Source organism: Coregonus lavaretus (genome assembly GCF_964263955.1).
Source record: "Coregonus lavaretus genome assembly, chromosome: 28".
Lineage (NCBI taxonomy): Eukaryota > Metazoa > Chordata > Actinopteri > Salmoniformes > Salmonidae > Coregonus > Coregonus lavaretus.
In genome coordinates, this window is record NC_140015.1 from 27,635,923 (window position 1) to 27,650,599 (window position 14,677).

General features: G+C 45.5%; 1 protein-coding gene across 2 annotated transcripts; it reads left to right on the forward strand.

The window, feature by feature from the left end:
- The first annotated feature begins 698 nt into the window (after positions 1 to 698).
- On the forward strand, positions 699 to 14,216 carry LOC311103649 (nucleus accumbens-associated protein 1-like). 2 transcript variants are annotated; one of them, XM_084145258.1, is made up of 8 exons: positions 699 to 893; positions 6,868 to 7,020; positions 7,252 to 7,509; positions 9,430 to 10,051; positions 10,145 to 10,315; positions 11,970 to 12,075; positions 12,777 to 12,874; positions 13,047 to 14,216. In XM_084145258.1, the coding sequence occupies exons 2-8, from the start codon at positions 6,895 to 6,897 to the stop codon at positions 13,337 to 13,339; spliced, it is 1,674 nt and encodes a 557-aa protein (XP_084001384.1). In that variant the 5' UTR covers positions 699 to 893; positions 6,868 to 6,894; the 3' UTR covers positions 13,340 to 14,216. The 2 variants fall into 2 exon arrangements, with proteins under 2 accessions (XP_084001384.1, XP_084001385.1); XM_084145259.1 differs by lacking the exon at positions 699 to 893 and adding an exon at positions 1,417 to 2,057.
- Positions 14,217 to 14,677: the final 461 nt, after the last annotated feature.

Sequence of the window (14,677 nt, forward strand, 5' to 3'; positions counted from 1 at the left end):
ATGCAAATCAATTTATAACATTTTTGACATGTTTTTCTGGATTTTTTTGTTGTTATTCTGTCTCTCACTGTTCAAATAAACCTACCATTAAAATTATAGACTGATCATTTATTTGTCAGTGGGCAAACGTACAGGGGATCAAATACTTTTTTCCCTCACTGTATGAGTTAGTACCACTTTTATGATTTGTGTTCTACTGACAGTTGGAGATGTTTGAGTAGCCACTACTCAATTTCTTTAATGAGTTAGGCAGTTACTTTTTACAGTGTAGCCTGAATATGATTGACTGCCAATACAACTATTGGGGATGAATGATACAAAGAAAACAACCCCCCAAAAATCCCCATAAAATAGCTTACATAGGCTATAAAGCAGGTCCAACTCAGCCATGCAGTGGTAGAACACAGGGCTCCATCTCTCTGTAAGCAAAATATTATTTATTCGTTTTATTTGATTCCCCGTTATTTGCAGGCATAATTATTTATTCTGTGCACGCACTGGGTTCACCTTAGTTAATGTAGTCTAGACACACGCGTACGCGCACGCACGCACACACGGCCTACTTTCCCATTTCTATCTCACACACAGCACAGGGAGAAGGGAGAGCGGCGGTTTCTGCTCGCTGCTGTGCCAATGCGCAAACACATCACGCCGTGGGATAGGTCTCCCCAAATTGAGGCTGCGCTTGAGACGATCATACGATTGAATGATGAGCGCGTCATGCATGTGTTTCTGTTCTGCGCGATCGGTGACTCGGCTCTCCGCCCTCGATAGCTCTGCGATCGGCGTCTCGCCATTGCTCACAACGAATGGCTGCCTGTAGCAAGAGAGAGCGGGGAGAGGGCTATCGAATCCTCCATTGAAACGCTTTGCATCAGTTTCCCAGTTAGGGGGTGAGTGTCTGTTGGAGAATGAGGTAGTCTGTCGGGGTCGTACGAGGATGGGTGGGGGGGGGGGGGGGGGGGGCTAGGCCGGTGTCCCTAGTTGGCACCGCGGTTTGGGGCAGATTTCAGATGGGTTCGGAATGTTTCGTGGGGGTAAACTATTGTTTTGGGAAAGGTGTGCGATGGGGGATGGGTTGGTAAGAGGATGGCACAATCATAAACTTTAAACACCTCACCGGCTTGCGACTTCCGAGCCCCACATGCCTCTTTGTGACTACTTTCTCCTCGGCATATGATCGAAAACTTTTTCCTGTGCACGATCAATTATTTTAATGTACCGTCAAATTTAAGAATTAACGTGAGCTAAACGATTAAAATAAGTGTACGTTTCAGACACAAAGATTTGGGCCATCTATCACATTGGTGAGAAGTGGTTAAATTGATGTCTTGTCCATCGACTTGGAACCCCCCTTTTCTGTGCCGCACTGGTTCGGTCTGGCTCGCCCTCAGTTGCTGCGTGTCCTGAGATGACCTGTTGATGTCGGTAAAATGGAGTATAGCAGTGGGAGTCATTTCCCCATCCCAAAAATATTTAAATAAATACGATTTGGAATTGATAGCGGGCACAGTGGGACAACTGTCAAACTCATCGATACAGTTTGTGACAATCGGTTGTTTTTAATTATTCGTGGATAATCGCGGAAGCAGCGGAAACTGCGGTTGTCTGAGTGCATGAGGTGGATGGTGCGCTGGGGCGAACCCAAAATATTTGAGCAGTGCTATGTTAGCTTGCTAGCTTAGCTAGTCCTGACAGGCACCGGATTCACAGGCCTGCGGATGGGATGCGTATATTGCGATGAAAGACGGGACTAAAAGCGACAGATGTGGACTTTTTCAAACTGATTAAAGTCCTTTATTATATCGATATACTTTTTTGAAAGCTGGCAAACGCCGTGGTGCTCCTGGATCGCGTGTTGTTGCATTCACTGCTATTCTCTGCTGCCCCCCGGCCCGTGCCAGTGGAGCACTCCGAGCGGGCAGACTGGCACACGGCGCGGCGGTCATCTCCGTACACAGACAGCTATCGCCGCCGTTTGATATTGCATCCTGGTCAAAACGCAACTCACGGGAGATACCATTTGTAGCTAGTAACAGCTAGCTATCACTTAAGAGGTTTGCGTTGAACTGTTTAATTTAATTGGTATTTAATTAATGTGGTTCGGGAACAGTTTTCGATGTGATCAATATGAGCATGCCAATCTCAATTTGCATGCTACTCCAGTTCATTGAAACGATGAACAATGTATTTCAATGATGGTCAGTAGCCCTTCAAGAAGAAAAGTAAACATTGAATTGATAGTTGCATTGTGTGTAGGCTACAGCATAGCAGGATACAGCATGGCAGGCTACAGCATAGCAGGCTACAGCATAGCAGGCTACAGCATAGCAGGCTACAGCATAGCAGGCTACAGCATAGCAGGCTACAGCATAGCAGGCTACAGCATAGCAGGCAAGTTATATCCTTACAGTAGACATGGGGTTTGAAACCAGGAAATGCCTATAAAATAGTTGTGCCAGCACCTTATTTTTTTAACCCTTATTTTACCAGGTACATTTACTGAAAACACATTCTAATTTAAAGCAACGACCTGGAGATTATTAAAGGGGAGAAGAGGGGGGATGAATGAGCCAATTGAAAGCTGGGGATGATTAAGTTTCAATGATGGTGTGAGGGCCAGTTTGGAAATTTAGACAGTTTGGAAATTTAGCCAGGACACCGGGGTTAACATAACACCCATACTCTTACAATAAGTGCCATGGGATCTTTAGTGACCACAGAGAGTCAGGACACCCGCTTAACGTCCTGTCTGAAAAACGGCACCCTACACAGGGAAATGTCCCCAATCACTGCCCTGGTGCATTGGGATCTCCTTAGACCAGATCGAAATGCCCCCTATTCCCATCCAGGGACCGACCAGGACCCTACTTAGCTTCAGAGGCAAGCCAGCAGTGGGATGCAGGGTGGTATGCTGCTGGCCACTACCCATGCAACCCTCTCTAATAATCTGTAAGGCAATCTAAATTAATTTAGCAGTTGGTGTTTTCACAGACTATAGTCTAGGAGGGTGGATAAACTGGAAAATGTTATTTTCTATAAGATCACAAATATGTTGGTCCATCACAACATCGCATAAGCTGTGGCTGCATTTAAATGCTGGCAAAACTTTCTTGAGGCTCCTATGAAAAGACTGGCTCTTATGTTGACACTGTGTGACCTAGTTTTGTTACTGACTCCGCTGCCTGGTATGAGATGTGAGGCAGTGGGTGAACTGAACTTCTCCTCCTCTGCCCTCTAACCTGGCTGCTGTGCCTGGCATGACCCCTTTGCTGGGGACAGCCCTTGTTCAGGCCCCTCTCCTACCCTCCTTGGTCTCTCTCGCTCTCTCAGTGCAAACTCTGCAAACACACCCAGGCTTCATTCTATTCTATGTGTGTTTGTCCTGCCAAACTGTAAACAGGCAGTATTGTTTAGTGTGTCTGTGTGTGAGTGTGTGTGTGTGTTTGTTTGCGATGGTGTGTGTGTGTGCTCATCTGTGTTTTTGCGAGAGGGATAGAGACAAAGAGAGTGTTTGTTTTACCAGTGTGGCTGACTGGATCCCAAATCAAGGAGTTATATGATGGGCTGCTTACTTCACCCTTAATGTATTAGTCAGACTTGGGTAATCTTGCGTTTCACTGGGTGAGAAGATTCTAACTGTCTGTTAATGCTGCCACATAGTATCCACCCACGTCAATGGCAGCTTTTGTGTGTGTGTAGTTTATGGAGTAGTCTATATGCGGGTGACTGCGTGCGTAGTTGCATAGATGCATGCTTGAACATGCATGTGTAATGTATGCAATAATAGCCTATAGCATCAGTTAGCAAAGCAGATGCTTTTATGAAAAGTGACTAGTTGACAGTGACGCGTTCAGTATGGGTGGCCCGCTGCCCGTGTAGGAATCAAACCCCCAACAATGCTGGTGTAGCCAGCACCATGCAGTGGAACCACTATATGTGACAGTGCTTACAAGCTGATAGCTGGAATTTGGCTTTGGGTACTGATTCATAGACGATAAAAAGTTGATGTAACAGGACTGCTTCTCGGTTGTCTGTGCTGTTTATGGTCGTTATGGGGTTACTGAGGTGGATGTCTGTGCTGTTTATGGTCGTTGTGGGGTTACTGAGGTGGATGTCTGTGCTGTTTATGGTCGTTATGGGGTTACTGAGGTGGATGTCTGTGCTGTTTATGGTCGTTGTGGGGTTACTGAGGTGGATGTCTGTGCTGTTTATGGTCGTTGTGGGGTTACTGAGGTGGATGTCTGTGCTGTTTATGGTCGTTGTGGGGTTACTGAGGTGGATGTCTGTGCTGTTTATGGTCGTTATGGGGTTACTGAGGTGGATGTCTGTGCTGTTTATGGTCGTTGTGGGGTTACTGAGGTGGATGTCTGTGCTGTTTATGGTCGTTATGGGGTTACTGAGGTGGATGTCTGTGCTGTTTATGGTCGTTATGGGGTTACTGAGGTGGATGTCTGTGCTGTTTATGGTCGTTGTGGGGTTAGCTGAGATGGATGTCTGTGCTGTTTATGGTCATTATGGGGTTACTGAGTTGGATGTCTGTGCTGTTTATGGTCGTTATGGGGTTACTGAGGTGGATGTCTGTGCTGTTTATGGTCGTTATGGGGTTACTGAGGTGGATGTCTGTGCTGTTTATGGTCGTTATGGGGTTACTGAGGTGGATGTCTGTGCTGTTTATGGTCGTTATGGGGTTACTGAGGTGGGTGTCTGTGCTGTTTATGGTCGTTATGGGGTTACTGAGGTGGATGTCTGTGCTGTTTATGGTCGTTATGGGGTTACTGAGGTGGATGTCTGTGCTGTTTATGGTCGTTATGGGGTTACTGAGGTGGATGTCTTTGCGGAGCTGCAGAGATAGTGGGAGGGGAGGCGCTTACACTGAACCTTTAAGGGTGCATCTTAATAGTCCAGAGTGGCTCACTGTCTTTGTCTCCTCCTTCATCCTCACATGTCTTTACATATCATTGCAGGTGAAAGAGGGGACATAAGGAAAGGATGCCATTTCATAGTATTGAGATGTAGGTTATTCCATATGCTGTTGTCAAGAGGAATGACAGACCTTTCATTTTCTGTTGACCTTTGAGCATAGGCCTATCAAATAGAGGGCTGCGGGTTTAGGTTGTTCTATGTTTGAGAGAATAGGTTATGGGCAATTCAAACAAACCACATTGTAGTACTGTAGGAGTAGGCTATTTACGCAGTCGGATGTAAACACATATTTTACAATCAAATAACGTCTCTGAATGGGGTTTAGACAGTTTTAGGCCTATATAAATAGCAGATAGAAGTGATATGCTTTCAGTTTTCAGAATAAGATGTGTGTGTGTGTGTGTGTGTGTGCATGGGCAGTGAAATTTGCTACATATGGATAAGTAGGCTTTTTCAAATAGGATTTTAAGGGTCTCCTTTCTGTTCAAAACACACTGTAAAATGTTTCACTTTGTCTGAATGACCAATATGAAAGAATTGGGTTCACTTCAGTTGCTTCCAAAATGGGTATCATCACTAAACATGTTTAGTCCATTGGAGGGTGCTGTCCACTACTGTTCAGGTTAGAGTTGAACTGATACGATTTCCTCTCTGTATGATGGATGCTATGGTCTGGCTTTATTTTACAGACCTCTATTTACCTGGTTTCCTTAGAAATGAGATGGTAATAATAGTTAAATTACTCGATAATTAGGCCTTCCTTCCTAGTGGTTTCTCATTGATTGATTGTAACATGCACCGCTAGTACCATGTTACTAGTTATACTGAGCAAAAATATAAACTCAGCAATTTCAAAGATTTTTCTGAGTTACAGTTCATATAAGGAAATCAGTCAATTGAAATAAATTCAGTAGGCCCTCATCTATGGATTTCACATGACTGGGCAGGGGTGCAAGCAAGGGTGGGCCTTGGAGGGCATTGGCCCACCCACTGGGGAGCCAGGCCCAGCCAATCAGAATGAGTTTGTCCCCACAAAATACATAAATACTCTTCAGTTTCGTCAGCTGTCCGGGTTGCTGGTCTCAGACGATCTCGCAAGTGAAGACGCCGGATGTGGAGGTCCTGGCGTGGTTACACGTGGTCTGCGGTTGTGAGGCTGGTTGGACGTACTGCCAAATTCTCTAAAATGACGTTGGAGGCAGCTTATGGTAGAGAAATAAACATTCAATTCTCTGGCAACAGCTCTGGTGGACATTCCTGCAGTCAGCATGCCAATTGCACGCTCCCTCAACTTGAGACATCTGTGGCATTGTGTTGTGTGACAAAACTGCACATTTTTAAAGTGGCCTTTAATATTTTTTTTTTTTTTTTTTTTTTTGTGTCATTTAGCAGACGCTCTTATCCAGAGCGACTTACATGAGCAATTAGGGTTAAGTGCCTTGCTTAAGGGCACATCGACAGATTATTCACCTAGTCGGCTCGGGGATTAGAACCAGCGACCTTTCGGTTACTGGCACAACGCTCTTACCCACTAAGCTACCTGCCTTGTCCCCAGCACAAGGTGCATCTGTGTAATGATCATTCTGTTGAATCAGCTTCTTAATATTCCGAACCTGTCAGGTAGATGGATTATCTTGGCAAAGGAGACATGCTCACTAACAGAGATGTAAACAAATTTGTGCACATTTCTGGGATTTTTTATTTCAGCTCATGAAACATGGGACCAACACTTTACATGTTACATTTATATTTTTGTTCAGTGTAGTTACCAATGGTGTTGGAATCCATCATATTGGCTAAGTACAGGGCATTACTGTTTGTTGCTTCATTAGGTTGGGGAAAACGGGTCAGCCTCATGCAGTGATTGGTAAATGATTTAGTTGGCTCTTTTTAAAAATATGTTGCTGATATCTCTTTCCCTCTCTATCCCTCTCCCTCCAGACCCTGTGGTGGTGTGCGTAGCGCACCATGGCCCAGACCCTTCAGATGGCGATTCCTAACTTTGGCAACAACGTCCTGGAGTGTCTGAACGAGCAGCGTCTCCAGGGGCTCTACTGTGACGTCTCCGTGGTCGTCAAGGGACACGCCTTCAAGGTGGGATATTACTGTGTGAATTGTGTACTAGACCAATTATGCATCTATCAATCTATCCCGGCGGTAACAGCTTGATTGTTATGAGTTTATTATCCCATTGCCCTTCATGACTTGCCATTATTGGTCAACCACACAGTTTTTAAATAAATGTATCATTCAAACAAAGTAAACATTCCTTATATAACTCTTAACTCTATAGTATCTTCTTACTCCTCCCTCCCTCTCCTCCAGGCTCACCGTGCCGTGCTTGCGGCCAGCAGCTCTTACTTCCGGGACCTGTTCAGCACTGGGGGAGGCAGTGGCTCCAAGACCCCCACGGTGGTGGAGCTACCCCCGGCCGTCCAGCCCCAGAGCTTCCAGCAGATCCTGGCCTTCTGCTACACAGGCCGCCTCAGCATGACGGTGGGGGACCAGTTCCTCCTCATGTACACCGCAGGCTTCCTGCAGATCCAGCAGATCATGGAGAAGGGCACTGAGTTCTTCCTCAAGGTAATAATACATGGGTTTTATGTAGCCTTTTTAACAACCCAAGCATGCTTAAAGGAAAACTCCACCCAAAAACGATCATTTGATATTTGTTTCATTTGTCCATTGTTGATATAGTCCAATGTTTTGCATGTCAGCAATCACGTTTTCAAGATATATAACTTTCAAAATACAGAAATGCAGCCTTTATGATGGATTTTGCATCATATGATACCGGCTGCAAAACATTTTGGGACTATATCAACAATAGACTAATGAAACAAATACCAAAAGATAGTTTTTGGGTGGAGTTTTCCTTTAATGTTGAGGTGGACAGGAGGCCTCCTCCAAAGAGGAGGCTTGGCCTGCATCACAATCGCACACAGTGACCACAGGTTGTGTCATTATGCTGTGTTTATTGAGGTCGTTGAATAATACAGACACATACCAGGGTTTCCGTTAGCCTGTAATAGCCGGCTTTAGTCCGCCAAATATTTTAATTAGTGCCAGCCAACTGCCCGAGAGAAGAAATAATCCCATTGCGAAATAATGCTTTTTTGCCTATTCATTGGTTGGAATTACCAGTCAATGGAAATATATTTGACTGGTCATGCTTATCGGTCTATAGGGTCATCTGCATAATTTAGTGGAAGTAAACTGGTGCGTGTGTACAGTATATTCGTGTGTACAGTATCTTAAAATACGAGGTCAAATGATGACGTCAGTGATCTTCAGGTCGGAAAGTCGGAGCTCTAGAAAGAGGCCTGAGTTCCCGAGTTGGAATTCCGAGTTGGATGACCGTTCAAAACTATTTTTCCCAGTCGGAGCTTGTTTTCTTCCCAGTTCCCAGTTGTCTTGAACGCACTGAAGTCAGAAGTCAGAGATTTCCGAGTTCCTAGTTGCTTTGAACGCATCAAACGGCAACGGAAGGCAGGCTTCATCACCGCGTCACACACCACTGCAATGAGCTGGAGGCAGTATGCATTTAGAAAACATATACAGTACTTAATGGTTTGAAACCTGAATGTTTTAATACATATTATGAGGTGTGTCTTATCTTGCTTCAAAGTAGCCTATTAGATCTCCTCTCTTTCTAAATTTCTAACATATATTTTCATATCTGTCACATGAAACCGCTCGCCTGTGCAGTGCCCTTTTGACAATGGTGTTTTCCTGCTAATTGCGTTATGGAACGAACATTCGTGCGTGGCCTACTACCTTGTACACATTGCTGTGCTTTTAATGTGAAAAACATTTTAAGCAAAATGTTCTGATCTGTTGCATCACTCATTGCTTTTTAAAGTTGTTTTATGTAGCCTAGGCTACATAAATGGATTTGGATCTGATTTAGGATCTGTCATCCCACAACTGTCCCAGAGTCTGTTTGGAATAGACTATTTCTTTCTCAACAAGCTGACCAATAGAATAGGTAGCCAGAACTTTTCTGCTATAGTAGATTGACAGACGCTAGTGATGTTTCTGTTGGTTACTCATCTTGTTGGCTGAGGAAAAGTACATGTGGACAGTTATTCTAACTTGTTCAAAGTGCACATCATAATTTGTTAAGAAGGACATCGTTGCATCCTCGACTTGCATGTTCTGTTAATATGAAAGATCATATTCTAAATGTGATTTATGTCATTCTGAGCACCGTGGGTGGACGCCCTAATGGATCCGGTAAATTTCTCAAATGTCCGGTAAATTTAAATGTTGCCGGTCAAATGTCCGGCGCCACATTTTCGTAAACCCTGATAGATACGTTTTAACACTTTTAGCGGAACACTAGCAGACGTTCCCAGAGCGACTTTCATTCAACATTCAACTAAGATGCGTAAACAACCACTTATCGCAATCATTGCAAGTATTTACATATACGGTATATATATATTTATATTTCCATAATAACCTATTGATAAATGTATTCTCTCCATATTTCTCCTCCAGGTTTCCTCGCCCAGCTGTGACTCCCAGGGCCTGCAGGCCGAGGAGGCTCCACCCTCCGAACCCCAGAGCCCTGTCACTCAAACTGTTGCCGCGGGGACCAGCAGTCGGCCCGCCTCCTGCCTTACGCCCCTCCCCCTCGTGTCGCGGGTGAAGACGGAGCAGCAGGGCAACCAATCAGAAGCCTCACCCTACTCGGTGGTGTGCACCCCTGTGGCCAAGCGCTTGTGGGAGGGCGGCAGCAGCCGAGACGGGGGCGGAGGGGGCTCAGGGGGAGGCGGGTCCAGGAAAGCCGCCCGCTTTTCCCAGGAGTCCGTGCGAGGGAGTGCCATCCAGAGCTCGGGGGCGCTGGCACTGGCCATGGGGATGGGCGCCAGCGGGGCGGGGCAAGGATCAGTGGTCGGGGGTCACGGTAGCGGGTCCAACGGGAGTGTGGTCTCCATGGGCAACGTGGCATCGGAGGGCGCCAGCCCGGGCACGATGAGCGCCTACACCAGTGACTCGCCTATCAGTTACCATGACGAGGAGGAAGAGGAGGAGGTGACGGAGGACCAGACGGAGGAGCAGTACAGGCAGATCTGTAACATGTACACCATGTACAGCATGCTCAACGTGGGCGCCGCAGGTACCGACCTGTGTGTGTGTAAAGGTCAGACCAGACAGATCTGACACGTGTACTGATGTTGTGTGTGTGTCTCTGTCTTTCTCCCTCTGGTAGCTGGTGAGCGTGTGGAGGCCCTGCCGGACCACTCAGAGACCCGGGGTCGTATGCGGGGTCGCCAGGACCTGTCGTCTCTCCCCGCTGAGCTCATCACACAGATAGGCAACCGCTGCCACCCCAAACTGTACGAGGAGGGTGACCCCGCAGAGAAACTAGAGCTCGTCTCAGGTCAGTATGTGTGTGTGGATCTATTCAGTCATTTCAGAACTGGAGTAGGAGAAAGGTCAGAGAAGGGTCTAGGGACCGAAGTGGAATGTGGCTTTGTTAAATATGTGCTATCTTAATTTGAACAGCAGGAAACTAATCCTGCAGCAACAGGACATTTGAATTATTATGAGGATTATAATTAATGGACATTTTGTAGGGGTTGCTAGATTTTTCGTCAGGGCAAATCAAATCTGAAATGTTAAAGTGGAAATTACAAACTTTAGAAGCCTTTTTAAACCTTGAATACACTACAAGTTTGCATTTTCTGCTACGCAGGGAAATTGTCTGCAACAACAGAGTGATCAAATTAAGATAGTACACACTGAGTGTACAAAACATTAAGAACACCTGCTCTTTCCATGACAGACTGACCAGGTGAAGCTATGATCCCTTATTGATGTCACTTGTTAAAATCACTTCAATCAGTGTAGATGAAGGGGAGGAGACAGGTTAAAAAAGGATCTTTAAGCCTTGAGACAATTGAGACATGGATTGTGTATATATGCCATTCAGAGGGTGAATGGGCAAGACAAAATATGTAAGTGCCTTGGAATGGGATACGGTTTGTGTCAAGAACTGCAACGCTGCTCGGTTTTTCATGCTCAACAGTTTCCTGTGTGTATCAAGAATGGTCCACCACCCAAAGGACATCCAGCCAACTTGACACAACTGTGGGAAGCATTGGAGTCAACATGGGCCAGCATCCCTTTGAAATGCTTTCGACACCTTGGAGTGTCCATGCCATGATTAATTGAGGCTGTTCTGAGGGCAAAAGGGGGGTTGCGACTCCATATTAGGAAGTTGTTCTTAATGGTACACTCAGTGTATACTATACACACACTGTATAGTCTACTGTGGTAGTTGTCCTAAATGACTAGTGAAATGGGACGTGGCCTGGTTCTACGCTACACTATGAGAGTGGTCCTTACATGAGTAGTGAAATGGGACGTGGCCTGGTTCTACGCTACACTATGAGAGTGGTCCTTACATGAGTAGTGAAATGGGACGTGGCCTGGTTCTACGCTACACTATGAGAGTGGTCCTTACATGAGTAGTGAAATGGGACGTGGCCTGGTTCTACGCTACACTATGAGAGTGGTCCTTACATGAGTAGTGAAATGGGACGTGGCCTGGTTCTACACTACACTATGAGGGTGGTCCATACTGTGAGATGACCATATGTAAGAGATGAGGCATGGGACAGTGTGGTTAATATTAGCCACGTGAAAGCCTCTCTGGGAGCATGCCTATGTTGCATTACACTGCCATGTTGTCCTGGAGTGTACTGTCAGTCTAAATGTGGACCACAGTCAAGTATTCCCATGTGTTTGGCCTGCTGCTTGTTTGTTTATCATGCAGTCAGACCCAGGATGTGTGTGTTTGGGTCTATGTTTCAGTGTCTGTGTTAGTGTGTTCTTCTTTGATGGTGTGTGTGTGTGTGTAAACAGGACTTGTCTGTGTGTGTTTAACGGATGGTGTGTGTGGTGTATGGGGGTATATCCAGGTGTGTGTGTTGAAACTCAATAGGAGTAGTGTCTGGAGTAGTCCATGGTAACACTGTTCTGTGTGTTTGCTTTTGTTGTTGATTCTCACTAATGTGTGTCTGTGTCTGCAGGTACGTGTGTGTTCATATCTCGAGCCCAGCTGATGAACTGTCATGTGAGTGCAGGGACCAGACACAAGGTGTTGCTCAGGAGGCTGCTGGCTGCCTTCTTCGACAGGTTAGTGTGTGTGTGTGTGTGTGTCTCTCTCTCTCTCGCACATCTGACGTGTGTGTGTTTATACGTCTGACGTGTATGTGTGTGTGTTTTATATGTCTGATGTGTGTTTATACGTCTGATGTGTGTGTGTGTTTATACGTCTGATGTGTATGTGTGTGTGTTTTATATGTCTGATGTGTGTTTATACGTCTGATGTGTGTGTGTGTTTATACGTCTGATGTGTATGTGTGTGTTTATATGTCTGATGTGTGTGTGTGTTTATATGTCTGATGTGTATGTGTGTGTTTATATGTCTGATGTGTGTGTGTGTTTATACGTCTGATGTGTATGTGTGTGTTTATACGTCTGATGTGTATGTGTGTGTGTTTATATGTCTGATGTGTGTGTGTTTATACGTCTGATGTGTATGTGTGTGTTTATACGTCTGATGTGTATGTGTGTGTGTTTATATGTCTGATGTGTATGTGTGTGTTTATATGTCTGATGTGGCCCCCCCACGGGGGGCCAGTATAAAAAAAAATATGTATTCACTAACTGTAAGTCGCTCTGGATAAGAGCGTCTGCTAAATGACTAAAATGTAAATGTAAATGTGTGTTTATACGTCTGATGTGTATGTGCCTACCTGCCTCTGTGTGTGTATTAACGGTTGATGGATGTCTATATGTTTATAAACGTATCATTATACTCTTTCCCCTGTCAGGAACACTCTGGCTAACAGCTGTGGAACAGGAATCCGCTCCTCCACTAACGACCCCAGCCGCAAGCCCCTGGACAACAGAGTGTTGCACGCAGTCAAATGTGAGTGTTTCACTTAAACACAAGTGCCTTTGGTTAGTTGACGGCTGATTTAGGATTGGGTTTATCAACTCTCTGGTCTTTTCCTCTTTTCTCCCTTACTCTCTCTCTATTCCCCTCCTTCCCTCCCTCCCTCATTCCTTTCTCCCCTCTCTCTCCTCCTTCCCTCCATCAGTCTACAGCCAGAACTTTGCCACGAGCTTCAAGGAGAGCGAGATGAACGCCATCGCGGCAGACATGTGCACCAACGCCCGCCGCGTCGTCCGCAAGAGCTGGATCCCCAAGCTGAAGCTGCTCATGGCCGAGGGCGACGCGTACTCCGCCTTCCTCCCTGACGCCAAGATGGAGGCTGATGCCATAGGGGCGGAGCCAGGCTTTGAACCCAACTCCCTGGAGGGCGCGGAGACGGGCGGCTCGTCCGGCGAATCGCTGCATGGGGTGGGCAGCGACGGAGGCACTTTGTTTTAGATGGGGAGGTGGAGTACAGAAGTGTTTAGAAGACGACGATGATGAATACCTATATTTCCCTGTACTCCCCTCTTTCTTCTCCTCTGGTGGTGTGGCCCATCCCCCTGACCCTTTAGCCTTTTGATCCTCCACCCCCAACTTGTGACTCTAAAACGTTGCTAGGGGAAACCGGGGTTGTTACCAGGATGTTAACCAGGAAGTTATGCTTTAATTTTGAAAGCGAGAGTCCAAGCAATCGTAACTTCCAAGATGGTTTCTACTGTATGTTGGTATGGGGTAGAGAGAGGGTGATGGATTTATGGGGATGGGGTGTTTTGTTTTTTTCCCCAATTTTTTTGATTCTCTGTTTAGGTTTTTGAACCAAATTCCTCCCTCTCCATATCAAAACACATTCCCCTGGTTTTGAATGTAGATGTCGGCAGCATCGCACAATGTCAGTCTGAACGATTGTAAACCAACCTCTTGAGGAGAAACAAACCGACAAAGATAACTTACTCTATGGATATGAGAGAGACTGTAGTTTCTCTCTAGAATGAAAGAAAGAGAAAAGGGGAGGGAGGGAGTGATAGAGACCCCGACCCCACCAGTCCTCCTGTGACCAGAACAAAATGATCATGCCCTCAGTTTTAATGTACTCTCTTGTATCTTTTATGATCACAGCTCGTTTCTCTGTTTGTAACAGGCTATGGAGCCAGAGATGGGGACTACAGGTTGTACCATGATTGTAAAGAAATCCAAGGGGAACAGAAAAAGACGGTCATATCTTTTGAATATGTATTTATACAACTGTGGGTGTGTACAGAAAGAAAGGGATTGGTTTTAAATTTCTGTTTTATTGTATTTTGAACAGCTGTTTTTGCAAAGAAAGTCCTGCTCCAAAAAATAAGATTTAAAAGCAAGTAAGGAAAAGTGCTATTTTTGCATAAAAATATGGTGTTGATCAAGTGGTCAGAAAAGTCTTAAAGTAGAGCCTTTTGAGTTTTTTGTTTTGACAAACTATTGAACTGAAAAATATCTGTTTTTAAGACAGAACTGGGCACTTTCTACCTGCGGCAATCCAATATAGCTTATTATCTTCTCTTCTTTTCTCTATGGAAATGGTCAAGAAGCCTATCTATGTGGCTGGACTGTTGACTACGATGACTGACTGACTATGTTATGCTTGCTAGCGAGCTAGCGACGCTACTATGCTAGCTAAACTGCTTACTCGAAAATCACGGCTAAATGTAGAAATGCACAGCTTGAATCGACTGGTTGACTGCTGCAACTATCGTGCTAGCTAGCTAACCCCTCCTCCGTGTTGGTTAGTAACGTGCTCCGACGCAAACTACTGACATC